Below are 18,336 nucleotides of genomic sequence, written 5' to 3'. Positions count from 1 at the left end.
TACATACATCCATACACTGACTATAAGATACATAAATACATACATACATACACACATACATACATACATACTGTACATACATACATACATACATACATACATACATACATACATACACTGACTATAACATACATACATACATACATACATACATACGTACATACACTGCCTCCCTCATACATACATACATACATACATACATCCATCCATCCATACACTGCCTCCCACATACATACATACATACATACATAAATACATACATACATACATACACGAAGTGTCCCCGGAGCCACAGTTGGGAAGTGTCCCCGGTCCCACGGCCAGGTACTGTCCCCAGGCCTGCAACGCTGTTAACCCTATACATGGTGCAGGGGGTATCTTGCTGGGCCTGTGGCCCCCCAAGCTATAGCAAGTGCACCCCCTGCACCCTCTATAGTTACGACACTGGGTGGGGCTGATGTAATAGGCAGAGAGGGTTAAATCTGGGTGACTTATTTTGTTTCTGTGCAGAGTAAATACTGGCGGCTTTATTTTTACAACCAACCTGAATTAGGCCCTTAATCCATTCCACATCGACACTGCATGCCTGCCCATCAATGATACGTCAGTTTACATGTGACAGGAGTAGAACATGCCTCTCATATGCTCATCATAACAACATCGTTTGGAAATTTAAAAAGAAAATCCAACTAATAAGAATGCTGTTATGTAAACGTGCTCCTCTGTGGTGTTATTTCTTTAAAAAAAAATGTTTTTTTATTGAAGCACAAGCAGCTCCTCTGTGTTCTTAATTACTAATAATAATGCAAATATTGTTCTTGGGATTACACAATAGTCTGCTGTTACCTGGGCTATCATAAACACTATTTGTGATTTTCTTTGAAGCTAACGACGGCACTATCTGTAAATGTCAGCACTATATCTATGTGGGATTGTTCCATGACATGCACTGATATCGAAATACTAAATAAATTATCTAATTGTTTCTTTTTATTTGGGGGGGGGGGTCTGGGGAAAAGCGAAGGGCGGAGACTAATGTATTTCTTTAAATATAATTAACACAAGAAAGAAAAAAATGCTGTGAATTTGGACTTGCAGGAGCTACTGAGACACAGTAATGTTATGAGTGATGTGCTGTAAATGCACAGCCAGCATATGAGAGAGCTTCTTTGTTCCCAGAGAACTGGACTATCCTGTTTTGCTGTGTAAAAACCTCGCCTTCCGCAAGCCAATAGGCACGCAGCAGACGGAAAGGAGGCGTGGCCTGCCATGACATCACCGTGTGATCTTGCAGTTGTCCTGCAGAGCCGGGTTCTGTGCTGCTGCTGGTGACTTCATGCTTCTCTTTGTCTGCTTACTCCACTGAGCGCTGCCTGTGCTGCACGGTGACTGCTGGGCACTAGTGTAATGCCTTCATAAGATCTAAGCAGTCACTGCTGACAGTATCATTAATAGGCAACAGCTGTATCTATCCCGAGACCGAGATGGGGCGTCTGTGTGAGAGGTGCGCTCAGCTCCTTCAGGACTTTGTGAACTTTGTCAAGAGATTGTCTTCCAGGATAGTGGATCACATCAAGGAATGCATGGCACTCATCAGTGAGTGTTGCTGTTTGAACCCCACTGGCTCAAAGGTCAGACAGCTTTATGAACCTGTTTTGCAAAACCATGAAAAGCAAGCTGCCCAGGAATTCCTCAATCATATGGAAACAGGTAATATGATATGCATGAAATAGCAGGTGTTGTGCAGGATGGTAATAGTGATCTTCATTCTACTTGCTCCTTTCTTCAGCACCACATGCAATGTCTACCTGCATGTCCTACCCTAATTGAGGTAGTTACATGGTGATGCAGATGGTTCCATAGGACATGCATCCTGGAAAGCAGGGGGGTTGGGCTTCCTCTTGTTCTGCATGACTTTGGTCACCTGTGGGTGCACTTCCTATTGCTCATAGAAGCTCTAAACAGTAATAGACTCATCAGCTTTAGGGTCACAGGTGACAGGATGCTCACTGAGGGTAACGTCAGTCTACCATGGGGCTGTGCATCATTGTCTCCTGAGACGCACACATTGTCACACTATGGAAGATGTATGCTATTATTTAGCATTACCATGCTTCTTATATTGGCTCTGATACATAATAGATAACTTGCAAATTGCCCACGTGACTTGGTTTTATTTCCTCCTATTATGGTTCCTATGTGACAGACTGTGCTATCTGTAAAAATAGCTGCTGCTATTATTGAGAACGTGAAACCAGCTTTATTGTCTGTTTTATCTGAAACTGTAGCTGTTTAGTAGTATTTGTGTGGGTTTGTTAGTACATATTGTTACAGATTCTGTATTTGCTCCTTACAATTGTCAAATGTTAAATGCACAGTAAAGACTGTTTAGACATGCAGTCCTTCCTACAATGCCATACACTTTTTGTTAGTCTATACATTACCATATGATGCTATGAATCAATTAAAGATGGCTGAGATTTTATGTACATGAGCCTGAACTGGAGGCTACCACAGCCATCTTTAGCCAGCACTAACTGACAGCATTTCTTCCTGTCAGATGTTCATTTTATTTGCAGACAACCTATAACGATTTTTGTCATGCTACAATCTACAGAGATGTTTTCAGAATGTACAATAAGGTAAATACAAAATGTACAGATGAATGAATTGCTCCCCACCAACCTTTCTACATGTCAAAATCATCTTGTAAATTGTGAAGGTGTTGTAACTAGTATGATGAATTCTACAAATTTACGACCCAGCGTTTTGCGCAATGAAATAAATGTTTTATTTGTATTCGTTTTAGTTTTCTTGCAGTTATAAAAAAAAATAAAAATAAAAGCACTGTGTCCTTGTTCATTTATAACAATGTGAAACTAGCAGAGAAACAGATGGCTGCTCATCTTTTTACAGATTTAGTTACAATGGAGATGATGATCCCTAATTTAGTGTACACATGGTGTGATTTACTTTCCATTCAATCCCAATTCGAACGGGATGGACTCGCACAACACGGTGTACATAATAGATTTAGACTATATAGTACAGATCTGTACTATATAGTCTTGGCTGCGCAGTCTATTTTTCTATTTGACTTTGGTGCCACTTATTGGGATGGAATGCGTTCAAATCGATTTAGATTTTGCTTATATAAGCAAAATCGAATAGAAAAATAGACAAAATTGAACCATGTGTACACTACATTAGAGTAATAATTCCGCCTTTGCAAAAGTTTTAATGTTATGGTCATCATACTTTGTAAAATATCAGATTGCTGGATGACCACATGTCTGACCATGTCATAGCTGTGAGGAACTTTCTTGTCATGATGTTCAGTTAATGCCATAGATATGCTCAATTACATCATTGGATGACTGAATTAACCATATCATCAATTTCATTGCAGTGGTGTAGGATAGAATTGCAGGAGGGCCACACAGTTGGCAAAACACTATTACATATATTTAATTTATTAAAAATGCTCTTATTCTGTCAACAGCATCTGTGTGCATGTGGTGAATTCTTTTTTTTTTTTTATTCTCTGGAGAAATTATTTCAGAATGGCTCTTAAGTATATATTTTTTTTATTTTATTTTTTACTCAAATAACATTTGGCCAAATTTTACAAATGTCATGCATTTTACACAATATTTATTGCATCAGTTTAAACCAAGGAATAAAGCGAAAGCAGAAATAATAAAATTCCTACATTCTGTGCAACATTTTGTATTTTTTCCTGCAAATTCAGTAGTATATGCCTCATGTCTTCATCTTAAACCATTAGCACTTGGTTAAACTTTATTGAGAAAAGCATCCAGATGCCCTTTCATTACACCCACAGGGACTATAATGACATTGTAGTGAAATATATATATATATATATATATATATATTTTATATGGAGGTGGTCCCCCTGTTGCAGCTTTATCAGCTCCCCCTCTTCTTGGAGATTAGATGAGATTTGAGTGTTTTAGTGGGATTTTCAGTTCATTCTGTAGAGCATTCTTGAGGGCAGACACTGATGTTGTAATAGAATGCGCGGCTTGCAATCTCTGTTACAGTTCATCCCAAAGGTGCTCGTTGGGGTTGAGGTCAAGGCTCTGTACAGGCTATTCAAGTTCTTCCACACTGAAATCCACCAATCATATCTTTATAGTCCTTGCTTTATGCACAAAACAGCGGGGCTCGCCAAAATGAACTTGCTGCATTTGCGTTGATTCTTGCCATTTATGGGAATCGTCGCCATCCTTTGATGGCAAGGATTCCAGCCAAACATCGAATAAGGGGATTGGACGGTGAGCCATCCTCGCTGTACAACCCCCCCTTGCCGCAGCATTGAAAACACCTCATAGTTGGAAGAATAGCATTGTTCCAAATGTCTTGATATTATTTATTTATTAAGAGTTTCTTATATAGTGCACACATATTATGTATGCGCCTAATGGCGCTCTTCACACCATTGTAAGGGGCTCTGCCCACTTAATATGTGATCGACTTTAGTGTGTGAAATGTGTTTTTTATAGGGATGCCAATCCTGGGATTTAAAAATGCTAAATCCCGGGATTGGCATCCTTAGTTTGCAGGTGTGTGCTCGATACCCACCCCCGGCCGACCCACAGATTTATTTACATTGGTAGGCAGGCGGACGGGAGTTGAGTGGGCTCCGAGGTCCACGGTGCCTTCGGGCTCGTGCACCTCCTCATCAGCACTGCAGCGGGAGGAAGGCGCAGGTGAAGGCGCGGGCGGGCCGGCGTCGGTGAAGAGCAGGGCGGGCCGGCGCAGGAGAAGAGGTGGGGGGGCGGGCGGCCAGGAGGAGTGACACTGACAGCAGTGTGGGTGGCATGTGTGGCCTGCGCAGCGCGACCGTCACGCTGCGCAGGCAGTTCCATGGGTGAGGGGGTGGCAGGTGCGGGGCTGCTGCAGGTAGGAAAGGGTGTGTGGTGGGTGTAGGAGGGGCGGGTATGGTTGTTTTACAGGTGGTGGGGTGTCAGGTGGGGAGCATGTGGGTGGTGTGGGAGTGTGCTGTATTTGGGTGGGGGGTGGTGCCGGTGTTGGAGGGTGTTTTGGCATGGTTTAGGGAAGGGTTCTGGGCGTGCTGTGAATGTGTGAAAGGCCGGTATACCGGTGGTGAGGGAGGGCCGGGTGTGGGCATAATGTGGGTGTGTGAGGCGTGCAAGAGTCCCTGTTTGAATGCAGAAGTTTCCCTACCTTGCGGAGGCTCGGAAATGTGGCTCTGCAGCTGTGTACTGTTAGGCAGCAGGTTCTGTGTATGCAGTGGCGGTGGGTAATGGAGGATGGGGTTGGTGATATGTAGGTGTTTGCTTCTGTTCCCTTTAGGCAGCCAGTGCTGGGTGGGGGTGATACTGTAGGTGCTCCACGCCGTGTGCGGGTGCGGTCAGTGCGGGAGGGAGCGGCAGGGATGTCACCAGTAGGCAGTTGCTGCTGCTCTCTCGATGAGTAAGGGACCCGGGAAGAGGAATGGCAAGCCCCGTGGACACTTTGGGGGTGTGGAATAATTGTGTGAGGCGTGGCCACCTCCCTGATTAGGCTGCGCCCCCAATGGTTTGCAAAAGTGAGGGTCAGTGGTATTGTGTCCCCCCCCCCCCTTAGCAGCAGCACACAGGTAAATCGTGTGCTGTGCTGACAGCAGTGTGTGCTGCTGCTGTCCGGGAGGGACGGGGGAGCAGGTGGTCGGACCACGGACCAGAGTGAGTAGAAGCAGGCATCAGTGGCCGGCTCCCCTCCTTGTGCGGAAGCACGCATAGCATTATTGAGCGGAGCAGCAGGTGGCATCAGGGGCGGGCTCCCCTCTGTGTGAGGCAGTGGGGAGTGCGGGATGGAGCGGCAGGGATATAACCATTAGCGGCCGGTCCATCGCAGAGTGGCAGCAGGGGTGGCCAGTGGCTCGCAGCAGCAGAGGCAGGAAGTGGAGCGCAGCCTCAGTGGCCACTTAGTGCTGCGCTGATAGGCCAATCTGTTACTTTGTGACTGATAGGCCAATCTGTGACTGACTCCACCCAGCATTATAATCACAGTCACAGAGTGACAGATCTGGCCAAATATATAAGAGATTCACATCAGTCCCTGCCCCAGTGGAGCTTACAATCTATATTCCCTACCAAATGAACACGCACACACAGACATTCTAAAAAAAATAATAAATAAAACAGACAGTTTATCACCTCACAAGCTTATTAAATCTACCCCCATGTGCCTTAGTGGTAGTTAACTCTGTGATTTTATGTGGTCTTCCAATTTGTGGCTGAGTTGCTGTTGTTCCTAAATGCTTCCACTTTCTAATAATATCACTTTTGAGCGGTCTTATTGCAAAAGTGGCATCCTATCACAGTGCCACTCTTGAAGTCATTGAGCTATTCAAAACCACCCATTTTGTATCACAAATGTTTGTATCACAAATGTTTGCATATGGAGACTGCATGGCTTGGTACTTGATTGTATACACCTTTTGGCAACGGGTCTGTTTGAAACACTTGAAATTAACAGTTGTGCCAAATACTGTGCCAAATACTTTTGTAGAGCTGGTTTATGGTTAGAAGCGTTTGGTGTTTTTTTTTTTTTTTCAAAGTGTATGTTTGCAAAGGATCCAGCTTTTTAAGAATTATTGTGGTTCCTTATGGGGGCCACATATGGGCCCTTATTCTGATCTGTGCGGATATTCCCGCATTCTTACGGAGCGGTCCGCACGCCACGGTGTTTTGCCGCATGCGGCCATCGTCCGTAGAAACGCCCACGTGTCCTCCGCATTCGGACGGACTCACTCTTTAAGAACAGGGCGTGTTTACGGACGACATACAAACCATGCGTGTGCGGGAGAAACACTCCGATTCGGCACGGTATTACAGAGTATTACAGAGTATGCTCGGGAATACCGCATCCGAACGGGAGCCAAGCGGTGCTACCGCACGTAAGCGGAGGATTTACGCCAAACAACCCACTATGAAGTATCTTCTGCAAGACATCACATGACCCACTTATTCAATTACCTATCCTCATAAAAAACTGCTTATTTGGAATTGGAATCAATTAGATTCCAATATATCCTTACAAGCATGCCTAACACATGCATAGCACACATTAACCCTTACAGCAATGTAAGAGCAATGGTTTCAATTAAAGCACTGACAAGCGGCCTATTAGTGAGTAATGAGTAAAGGAGTAGATTGTATTGGGTTCAGGTGTTAATGGTTGTAGTCATTAGGCGTACGTTCGCCTACCGCATGAACGAGTGGTGTCCGCAAAGCAATAGTACACTTGTGGACACCGCACATTTCAGCCCTTTTTGCTCGCGTGCATTCGGAGTGGTTTCCGAATGTACGCCCCCCAACATAAGTGTACTCCCCCGTGTCCGCCCATGTTTCCGCCCCGTTTTGCCCACTTTGAAACTACGCCCATGTGTCATTCCGCATGACGCCCATAATACGCCCCTATTTCCCGACTGATTGCGGTGAACAGTTTTGTACGGGATTTGCCCGAACAGGTACGGTGTCAAGGCGTGGCACATGCGCGTTGCGTTCTCCACGCATGCGCAGACGCCGTAAAGACGCGAGCCGTAAGAACGCGGTAAAGTCCGCGTCAATCAGAATAAGGGCCATGGTGAGATATGTGCTAGGTGGGATTTCAGACATACAATTTGTGCTATACAATTTGGACTGTACACTGGGTGCTACAACAGTCAATTACAGGGTACATGCGATCAAGTTGCAAATATACCTGCCTGCACATACTTTATTGCCTTGCGATATTGACTAAGCTGGAGCCCACATCCCATGGCAAAATAAACACAGTGCTATTCGAACTAGATGCAATGCGATTTGAATTAAAAGTTTAAATCGCACTAGATAATCGCACCGTGTGTGGGCACCATTACATTGATTCTGCCAATGTTTTATTTCTGTGCTTCGATATTTATCTACTTCTTTGTTATTTTGGTTTTACAGGATTAAATGAGTCACCGGTGGGAAAAGAAACCCTGGATGCATTGATGATCTTGGCATTTTCTGAAAATGCTAATCTTCAGCATTCTGCTGCTCTTTACTATTTGCATATGAGCCAGCACAGTATGTATCCCAAAATGCTTGTAGGTGAAATATAAATACATTTGTTACATACTGTATGCTATCATTGCCATAAAAATGTTCTGGTAGCACAAATGCTTTTTAAACCTAGTTTTTAAATGAGGTTCCTTAGGGGGGTATTCAATGTCTGTCGAGCTCATTATTTTTGTCGAGCTTTGTTGTTTTCTCGACGAGAGGTTGGTTATTTATGAGGTCGCCTATTCGTTGTCTAGTTTTCTCGACTTGTCGAGCAGAGCTCACCTGATTTGGTTTTCGGTTTGCTCGACTGTCGAGTTGAACATAACTCGACTTGTCGAGTTATTTTGGGTAAAATCTGTCGAGATAATTCCTGCAGCCTATTCAATGTTAAAGAATTCACCTGATCTCGACTGTTTGAAATTACTCTTCCCTCAAATTTAACTCGACAATTATTTCTGTTGTGACAAGGGAGTTTCTCTTGTTGCATGTTCATAAATTGTGTTAAATGTATATGCAGGATTGTACTAATGTTTGTAGTGCTTATCTTGACTTCTGTCTTTGTGATATTTTGCTAAATATTCCTCTTTTGATTAACTTTACATTTGCTGCATGTTTATATGGTATGCTTTAACCCATTATTCCATTGTCAGCATCAGTTTTCAGCTTGTATTATTACGCATTTGTTTAAATTATTCCATTTGGCATATAAGAAGTAGTATCTTTTTTTCTGCTCACCTTTCATGTTCACTGTGCTGCATTTTGCCCATTGAAAGTCTTCTGTATACATGTCTATTTATGTCTACTTCTGGTTTGATCAAACACCTATGTTTAGGTCCCTTGTATACATGCTGGGGCAGAATTACTCAGGATACAATGTTTGTTTGTTGCCATTCTTTTGTTTACCTCATTCCTGTACTGAGACTTCAGGGAGATACCAGCATTGTGCAGTCTGCTGATTTGGAAATGGTTTTTATAGGAGAATTTTCATTTTTAACAAGATATCTACTTTTATATAATTGACTATAAAAATGAAGCCTTTCTCTGACAATTGACAATTTCCTCTCTAGGGGAGAGCTCGACTTGTCGAGCAGGGGAGAACTCGACTTGTCGAGCAGATAAGAACTCGACTTGTCGAGCTAAATTTTCAGTTAGCAAAATGAGAAAAACAAATGCAAATGCTCGACAATTCGGACTGTTACTGGTGGGATTGAAATTACAGTTTGAATAGGCGAGAACTCGACTTGTCGAGCTAAATATTCATGTCGAGCAAAACGAGAAAAACAAATGCTCGACAATTCGGACTGTCACTGGTGGGATTGAATACCCCCCTTAATGTAACTAGTAACACCATTTTTGCTGGGCATATTTTAGCACAGGTTTGATGCAATATGTGAGATTTGAGAAGATTGAAACATTTGTTAATATTACCCCTTTCGCATCACACATATAACCCAGGTCCAGCAACCTGGCATTCCGGGTCAGACTTGGCTTGCTGTGCAGTATGAATGGGTAACCCGGGTCGGGCGACCTGGTTCCCGTTCAGACTATACGTGAGAGGCAGCTTCAGCTCCAGGCTCCCCGCCCCTGATGAAGTCAGCCACCCGGTCCATGTAGGGCAGGCTTGTCCAAACTGCGGCCCTCCAGCTGTTATGAAACTACACATCCCAGCATGCCTTGCAATCATTTTAGCATTCCCTAATAGCAAAACTGTGGCAAGGCATGATGGGACTTGTAGTTTCACAACATCTGGAGGGCCATAGTTTGGACATGCCTAATGTAGGGGAACTTGCATCGGGACCCATCCCCAAATCCCAGATGCATCCTGACATTTTCGATGTGAAACAAGTATATGTTGGAATTCCATGTACATCTTTGCATGTATACCCATATTGTGGATTGCCGGTTTCTACTTTTTCCCTCACTTCTCAATTTTTTTTTTATTTTTTTTTTGGGATGGCGTGAATTAGAGAGAGATGGGGGGGGGGGGGGGGGGTATCACTTGGCTAACTCATATCCCTTTCACATTGCAGCTTTAACACGGTATATTGCTGTTTTTTTACCGTTTTAAAACGGGACAGCTGCAATGTGAAAGCTCCATTGTCAATTTACCGGTTACAGGATACCGGTATTTTGAAACATGTTAAAAGCAGGATCCTACACGTTTAAAAAAGTGATGGTAAAAAACGGCATTGAAACGGTAAAACCCCTTTCAGACCACACTTAAACGGGTAATATACCATTTAAGCTATGCGGTGTGAAAGGGGTTAAGGCTGTCTGCCCATTTAAAAAAAACGTTTCAAATTACCGTCTCAATGCCGTTTATGCGATGTGAAACCAGCTTTTATAGCAAGGTAGTGGTCAGTCAGTCTAAGGCAATACATTCGGCAGTATTCAATGACAAATTTTCTCCGTGCATGGCGAGAGATTTTTTCTCTCGCCATGCACTCGCCGTGTTCCGGAGCCTCCTGCTCCCACTATTCAACGTATGTAAGACTCGCCGCCACTCGCGGCGAGTCTTAACCCCTGCAGCGGACGAGCGTCCGCTGCAGGGAGCTGACAGGGAGCCGTGGGACGGTGGCATCCAGGGAGATTAAAGTCTCCCTGGATGCCCCAGAACATATGTGGAGGGTAGGGGGCCCCCCCGGGACCCAGGCAGCACAGGCTGCCCCCCCTAGCCAGCGGGGGACCCAGTATTCACTGTACCCGAACGTGCATCGGGTGCAGTGAATATATGAATATCTAATGAGCGGCTCGAGCGCTCCGGCCCCCTGCTGGCTGCACTGTGTAAAAAAAAAAAAAAAAAAAAAATTAAAAAAAATATATTTTTTTTTAATTAAATATATATTCATGTGCTATAAGCACATGAATAAAAATAACATGCCCCTTCACAGAAAAAAAAACCTAATTTTTTGACACCAAAATTAAAAAAAAAAACCTTTTAGATTAAAAGTTCACATTCCAGCTCTCCATCAAAAGATGGAGAATTTCTACACGGAGAGAGACGGCGAAAATTACTTAAAAAGACGGCGAATATTTCACATTGAATAGGGTTGCTCGCTTTTGGAGAGCAAAAGTCTCCATCCAAGGCGAGAAAAGCACAAACTCTCCATAAAACACGGAGAATTTTTCTCATTGAATACTGCCCATTGTTATAACCTTGGTGTTTCTCATTCAGAAGAGGATGTCAAAACAAGCCAAGGTTTATTTCCTCTAACATATTCCAGTATGGACTGATCCTATATGCTGCCTCTTAGTTGCTTACATGAGCACAATTCATGACACGGACGCTCTAATTTTATTGTCAACTGTTAAGTACCCCATACACTGGTGCGATATGGCCTGTTTTCATGCGATTGCGACACATTGCTGTGATGGATCTCATGGTAACTGGCACATCACAGGTGGTTGTGGTGCTATTACGATACCAGGCGTGTTCCTGTGCACCTCGCATTTCACTGGCTGCCATAAATATTTATCGCAGCTTGTAGCCCCTGTTAGGATCCCATGAGATACATTGTATGCAAAAGGACCTCAGACATGTATCATATGCCATCCTGTCCCCCGGGAAGGTCCCACCCACATTGCAAGCAAAACGCATGCATCCAATTGCTGAGTTACATCTCCCTAGGGCAGGGGTGGCCAAACCTGTCCTCAAGATCTACCAACGGTGCATGTTTTCCAGGCAACCTGTGGATCTATAGTGGGAATGAATGCAGCAGGTTTTAAAATGTGACAGTTAGTAATGACTGCAGCTGTGCACCAGCTAGGTAACCTGGAAAACGTTGGTAGATCTCGAGGCCTGGTTTGGCCACCCCTGCCCTAGGGTATGGGCACCTTAAGAGTTCACCTTTTTTCTTAAATAAACTAAACTATGCGGCACTGCAGGATGTGAAGAGAGATTTAGATCCCCATAGTGTTGTGAGAGCATTATCATTCTTTGCAGGATAAATACTGGTTGCTTTATTTTTACACTGCAATTTAGATTTCAGTTTGAACACACCCCACTCTAATCTAACTCTCTGCACATGTTACATTTGCCCCACCTGCAGTGCAGCATGTTTTTGCCCATTTGAGAAAAAAGGTGATTTGCGATCAGGTCTGAATTAGGCCAATGATCAGTTCATGATCTGACTCAATCCTTGGATATAAAGGTAAGCTATGGAGATGAGTACTGGTCACTGGGTACTCCTTGTTGTATAACTTGCGTTCTTGAAAAAAAAGATGCCCAGCACCCTGTAGAGCTAGAACCCTGTTGTGCTGAGAGCCCCAAGCCTCCGACTTAAAAAAAAACAACGCCTATTTACCTGATTAGAATCACTTTTAAGGATCAGCTAGATGGGATAAGGTCATTGGGTCTACATTAAGTTGGTCGACAAACGTTGGGTCGACACCTTAGGTCGACATGGGTCAAGGTCGACATTTTTCTAGGTCAACATGGGTTTAGGTCGACAGGTCATTAGGTCAACACAAGCATTAGGTTGACAGGGTCTAGGTCGACAGTCAAAAGGTCAACATGGGGTTTTTCACTGTATTTTTGAGCCGACATGTGCCGACAGGCGGTATTTCAGAGCTTGTCGACCAGCTTGCTGTAGACCAAACAATCCCAACACAGCTAGACAATGTAACATGGCGTATTTAGTTTCTATAATACAAATACATAGTTTTGGATGTGCACATCCCTTGGTGGTGTGTTTGTGTTTTTTTTTTCTGTTTTAAGTTTTATCTCTCATTCTTTCCCATATCCTTAGTGAATTCACAGCTGCCACCAGAGTTCCTGGAACCATACCAGCCATTGCTGCAGTCCAGTGACTTGGAGGTCCAGCAGATGTCATCTTTGTCCCTTGTGAACTTTCTTCTTGAAGGAAACTGTAAGTTGACACCATCTTTAGCGGCAAACACATGCAATGGTTACCTACTCATGGCTCAAATCTTGTTTTTATTTACGTCAACCGTGCAGATCGAACCTGCATTGTCTAAAATGGATGCTAAATTGGCGAATCTGTGGTCGTTTTCAGCAATCTTTGGCCATTTTTGTCGATCCAAGGGCTTTCTGACAGACAGATAATTTCCAACAGTCAGATAGATTGATTACATTTAACGTAAATTTTACCTGTGCTGATAATTCACATTGAATACCCCCATAGTGTGTGTGTATATGTATATTTAAATAAGGTTGGGTACTTATATTTATTCTATTGTTTTTATTGCATAGTTTCTAAAAACCCCAAACAGTTCATGTTTTCTAGATCTCACAGAAACACAAGTAATATAGTTATAACTCCACTTGTGGATTTTTTATTTTTTTTTATAAATGTGTCTGTGTGCACCTGGAAGAGGTGAACTGTTTGCAATGATGAGCACAGAGTTTGAGAACAACTGTTTTATTGCAATGTAAGCATTTGTTATACACAACACTATCAAGTTTTATTTAGTTTTGGCCAGTTAATTCAACATACTAAAGGTCCAAAAATGTATTTGATTCTTCATATCACATTTCATGAAGGCAATGATTATTCCCAAGTGTTTTTTCTATTTACAGTAAATAAAGAGCTTGTTGTCCAGGTGGGATTACTTGAGCCGATACTTGAGATGTTGGAGTCTGGGGATTCCGCAGTACAATGTAACTCCTGTGCCTGCATCATGACTTTGGCAATCACAGGTTAGCACTATACATAGGTGCTCATAGGTGTTTGCATTGCATACTATATTATGTCTATTGTCTAGCACATTTATTAGTTTGATGAATGGTGTTTGCCTAACAATATTGGTTATTGAGAACTATATACTACATATATATATATATATATATATATATATATATATATACTTTGTCATTTGTCTTTTTATATTTGGTAGTTCAGTTTGCTTTTTTGAACATAGGCTACTGATGAGGGAAAGGGAGAATGTATGATTTGCTCATGATGTATCTCATTTATTTATTTTAAATCAATGTTTCAATTGACTTCTTGTTTTTCAGAATCCAATCGTGAGGCCATTGGTATTGCTGGAGGGATCCTGCCCCTGCTCACACTGGCAAAGTCTTATGATCCTAGAGTGCAACAGAATGCTGTTGGGGCTATTCTGAACTTAACTCGATCAGGTTATTTCACACTTATTTATTCATTTACTTGTTTTAGAGAGAAATATTTTTATTTTAGGGGTAGCCAGATATGCATATAGAAGAAGTGGACTGTTTTGTATGTATAACATCATTGACTTATCACTGACATGTTCAAGGGGCTGCGAATTTGCACAGTGGCTGACTATCGATAGTCTGCGCATGCATACATTTTGAAGGTGATTGACCAGAAGTAGGCATCTGAGGTTGGAAACTGACTGTTTAGTGGGAGCCCCAAAAAAAGGTTTGTTAGAAGGTGGTATAGCGCTCACCTACATGAGTAATGTCATATACCTGTTGGTCTCTATGAGGGGCTACCCTCCTGTAGTATTTGGATAGATGAGGGGTGTAGAGACTAGATATGTGGGTGATGCTCACAAATGAGCGTGACAGAGTGGATTTATAGCATGAATGTTATCAGATATTTATTGGTCACCATGCCTCGTCTCAATAACAACAAAAGGTACTTGTGTATTTGCAGGGCGCACACTAAGCTATTTTCTTAGTGGGCTATTCTGCGTAGTGAAATCGCATTGCATGGCACGTTTTTGTGCCGTGCGATGCGATCTCACTAGTTAATTTATTCACCGCACCCTGTCCGCGGATCGCATCACATGCAAAATCGCATCCGATTGCATTCGATTTTGCGTGCGATGCGATTTAGCACAACACCCCCAGTATACACGTCTATGCAATGCAATGGGATGTAGCACATCCCCACTATCCACGTCACCCCGAAGCGTGTCATACCCCCACTATCCACGTCAGCGTGGAGTTGATTTTATAAAGTGTGGCAAGCGCAGCGAGCTACCGAGCCCGAAGCATGGCGAGGGGACACTGAACACATGTAAAGTAATCCGCGTCCGCTCGCCACGCTTCGGGCTCGGTAGCTCGGTGCGCTCTCCACACTTTATAAAGTCAACTCCACGCCGCCGTGGATAGAGGGGTATGAAAAGGTCGGGAGGACGCATAACGCGGCTGCTCGCCACGCTTTGGGCTGCCGTGGATAGTGGGGGGTGTTTCAGGAACACATTCACACCTGCCATATCATACATCTGAGACAGTAATGACGACATGTGTTAACTTGTAACTGGATTTTACTTAATAATAAAGAAGAAAAAAATCAACTAACAAATTCTGGCGCTGAATCTGATTCTGACAGCGCCGCTACACTAACTGCATAACGGGCGCCGTGCTAATACACAAGAACCAAATGAACTAGTGAGGTCGCATCGCATGAAACCGTGCCATGCGATGCGATTTCACCCTGCAAATACACAAGTACCCAACAAAATGCTTATGTCTTAATGCTGGACATAAAAATGATATTCATTAAACAGAAAAGAAGGAAAATTAAATGTGACAAAAAGCATGCAGTATTTGAAGGTAAAAATAAATGCAGTCACTACCCTGTGCTGCTGGTGCAGGCTGTGGATATTGTTCTCCACAAGAGTACTCTCAGGGCAGAGAGTGGGTACAGTCAGTGGGTAGGGGGAAGAGAGAGAAGGTGTCTGGAGGGGAGGAGAATTTTCCTTCTTTTCTGTTTGAGATATATCATTTTTATGTGCAGCATTGAGACACAAGTATTTGGTTGTTATTGAGATAAGGCATGGTGACCAATAAATATCTGCTAACATTCATGCTATAAATCCACACTGTCACGCTCATTTGTGCGCATCAGACACATATCTAGTTTAATTACAAAGCACCGGTCTCTACACCCCTTATCTATCCAAAGAAAAACGCTGGGAGTATCCGGCAAAATGCTAGGCGCGCCTGCGCGTTCTAAGGGTGGGTGTGTGACATCAGCTCCAGGCCGGATATGCCTTTTTCCATTTCACCGAAAAGCAAGTCTCTGGTGACTCTGAGTATGACTTGTTCCCAGTGTAAAAATCATTTGATGGTGAGCCTGTTATGATGGGTTTTAGACATGTAGCCGTACACATCCGTTCACACAGCGATCCCATTCATTTTTAAGGTGGGATTTCACTCTAGCAGAGCGGCAGCTTAAGTGAATGCTTGGCATGTGATCAGGTCTGAATTACCCCCAAAATACAGATGAGTAGGCCAACCTTAAAGTATATTCGTTCTTTTATCAATACTGTAGGCCCTTAAGTTAGCTGTATTAGTTAATTATTGTGTCATTTGTATGTAACCTTGTCACTGAAAATAAACTAGGAAACTATAATACTTAACAAATGAACCATTTTATAGAGCTATGTTCAAGAGAAAAATGGCACTGAAATTTTTGTAGCGAATCATTTCCGTCTCGCTGCATTGTCCGTGATGCATTTGTTTTCAACTTTTAAGTGATGAAACCTATATATTTCTGAACTACATTGTAATATTTGTTGTGTTTTTGCTCCACTATGAAGTGATACTTGTTTAATTATCAAGTAGGTTAGCAATACATCTAATGCCAGAAGAAAAGAGCATTAAATGAAACAGTGGCTCAGAAGTAATGCTAGTACAAAGAGAACACGGAACACTTGAATAAAATTCCCAGAAAATGTAGTTGGCAAAGCAACTGGGCAGATGGGTGGCCATTTAGCCTGGAGATATTTCTGCTGTGTTAAGGCTGTTCTACTGTTCTGTGGTGTTTTTTTTTTCTTCTGGCTTTATGTTTACAAATGAAGTCACTATGGTAATCCTCCATACATATTATATACTTAAATAATTTATGAACTATTCACATAACCTTGGTTCATTGCATTTAACTTGCAGAACGTATCAAGAGCATCCTGTGCAGAGAGGGAGCGCTGCCAGTTCTCACGCTGCTCCTGCAATCAGCTGATTCAGAAATCCAGGTATGACATTATGATGGCTTGTACTGAATTTGGTGTTGTGTAAATATTGATGCTAATTGCAATTTTACAGGCTGGCTTTGAAAAATGACAGGTAGGAGCTGAATGGCTGGTTGTTTATCACGTTCCACTTTTTGAAGCTTTATACATCTACAGTAGCCCTGACAAAGAAAGGAAAGTCAGATAGCAAAGCAATGTTACAATAGAAAGCAAAGGGGAAACTGATTAATAATATGAGGCACAAACAGGTAAATGAATTGTGAGTAAAAACTTATACACCAAATTAGATTTCTTCTGGTTTGCTTAATTGTTTTTTTGGTCAATTGAAATCTTTTTTATTGAAGAGAAATGTAACATTACAGAAATTGCAAATGTAAAAAGAGAGAGAGGAAAATAAAACAGTGAAAAGAGAGGAAAAAATGTGAAAAGAGAGAGAGAGGAAAATAAAAAAGTATAAATGTAAAATATATAAAACCATCACTCCAAAAAGTATGTGTATGCCTTCAAGATTGAGACTGATAAAAGTCTATGGTGATACAGAGTCTGCGCCATAAAAGTAGGTAACATATCCACTAGGAGAAATATTACTAAAAACAGTGAGTCCCTGAAGGCAATAGCCAAAGTAATATTAGAGGTGGGAAAGGGGAAATAACCCATTGTACCTAGGGCCTGATTCTGGTTCACTTGCAAAAGGAAATTCTCTCTCTAATGGACAAAACCATGGTCTGCAGGTGGGGCAGATGTAACATGTGCAGGGAGAGTTAGATTGGGGTGGGCTGTGTACGTCAAACTATATTGCAGTGTAAAAATAAAGCAGCCAGTATTTACTCTGCACAGAAACAAAATAACTCCCAAATCTAACTCTCTCTGCACATGTTACATCTACCCCACCTGCAGTGTGCATGTATATGTGTATGTATATATTCTATTATATGTGTGTTTACCTGGGAGATGAGGAGGAAAATTATGGAAAAAGACAATTTCAGGAAGTAACAGGTCAAAGACCTCAGCCAATAATGCCTTAGTTATAGCACCTTCTATACCACATTGTTTCCAGCAAAATGTAGAAGATTCAGGCCATATTTTTTGTCATTTCACTGGCGTGTGATAGAGGCTGTGTCTTAATTTGAACAACATTTCCAAATGATTTATGCATCTGGACATTTTAAAGATTTTTAAAAACTTTAGACCTCTGTCAATCGGATATTCAATACTAACGCCCATGTTTCTTGTACAGTATGTGAAGTTTCGGGGATAATAGAGTAATATACAATAAAGAAATACCTCCTTTGAGATTAGGATAGGGGGGACAAGGAAGGGGATGAGAAAGAGGTGAGTTTGTCAGAATACAATGTCT

General features: G+C 42.4%; 1 protein-coding gene across 2 annotated transcripts in view; it reads left to right on the top strand.

The window, feature by feature from the left end:
- Positions 1 to 1,292: 1,292 nt before the first annotated feature.
- The window catches only part of LOC146063830 (uncharacterized), a 63,661-nt gene continuing 46,617 nt past the window's right edge, over positions 1,293 to 18,336 (top strand). For both annotated transcript variants that reach the window (XR_014471684.1, XM_083176629.1), the window contains exons 1-6: positions 1,293 to 1,710; positions 7,962 to 8,081; positions 12,806 to 12,925; positions 13,597 to 13,716; positions 14,035 to 14,157; positions 16,900 to 16,982. Coding sequence is in view for 1 of the 2 variants with exons in the window: in XM_083176629.1 (XP_083032755.1) it covers positions 1,485 to 1,710; positions 7,962 to 8,081; positions 12,806 to 12,925; positions 13,597 to 13,716; positions 14,035 to 14,157; positions 16,900 to 16,982 (792 nt within the window). In the remaining variant the exon portion in view is untranslated. The remainder of the gene's footprint in view (positions 1,711 to 7,961; positions 8,082 to 12,805; positions 12,926 to 13,596; positions 13,717 to 14,034; positions 14,158 to 16,899; positions 16,983 to 18,336) is intronic.

The sequence above is a fragment of the Crinia signifera genome, chromosome 3 (assembly GCF_055691185.1).
Source record: "Crinia signifera chromosome 3, ASM5569118v1, whole genome shotgun sequence".
Taxonomy (NCBI): domain Eukaryota; kingdom Metazoa; phylum Chordata; class Amphibia; order Anura; family Myobatrachidae; genus Crinia; species Crinia signifera.
Note: the sequence above shows the minus strand (reverse complement) of the source record. Positions and strands in the feature narration are given on the sequence as shown.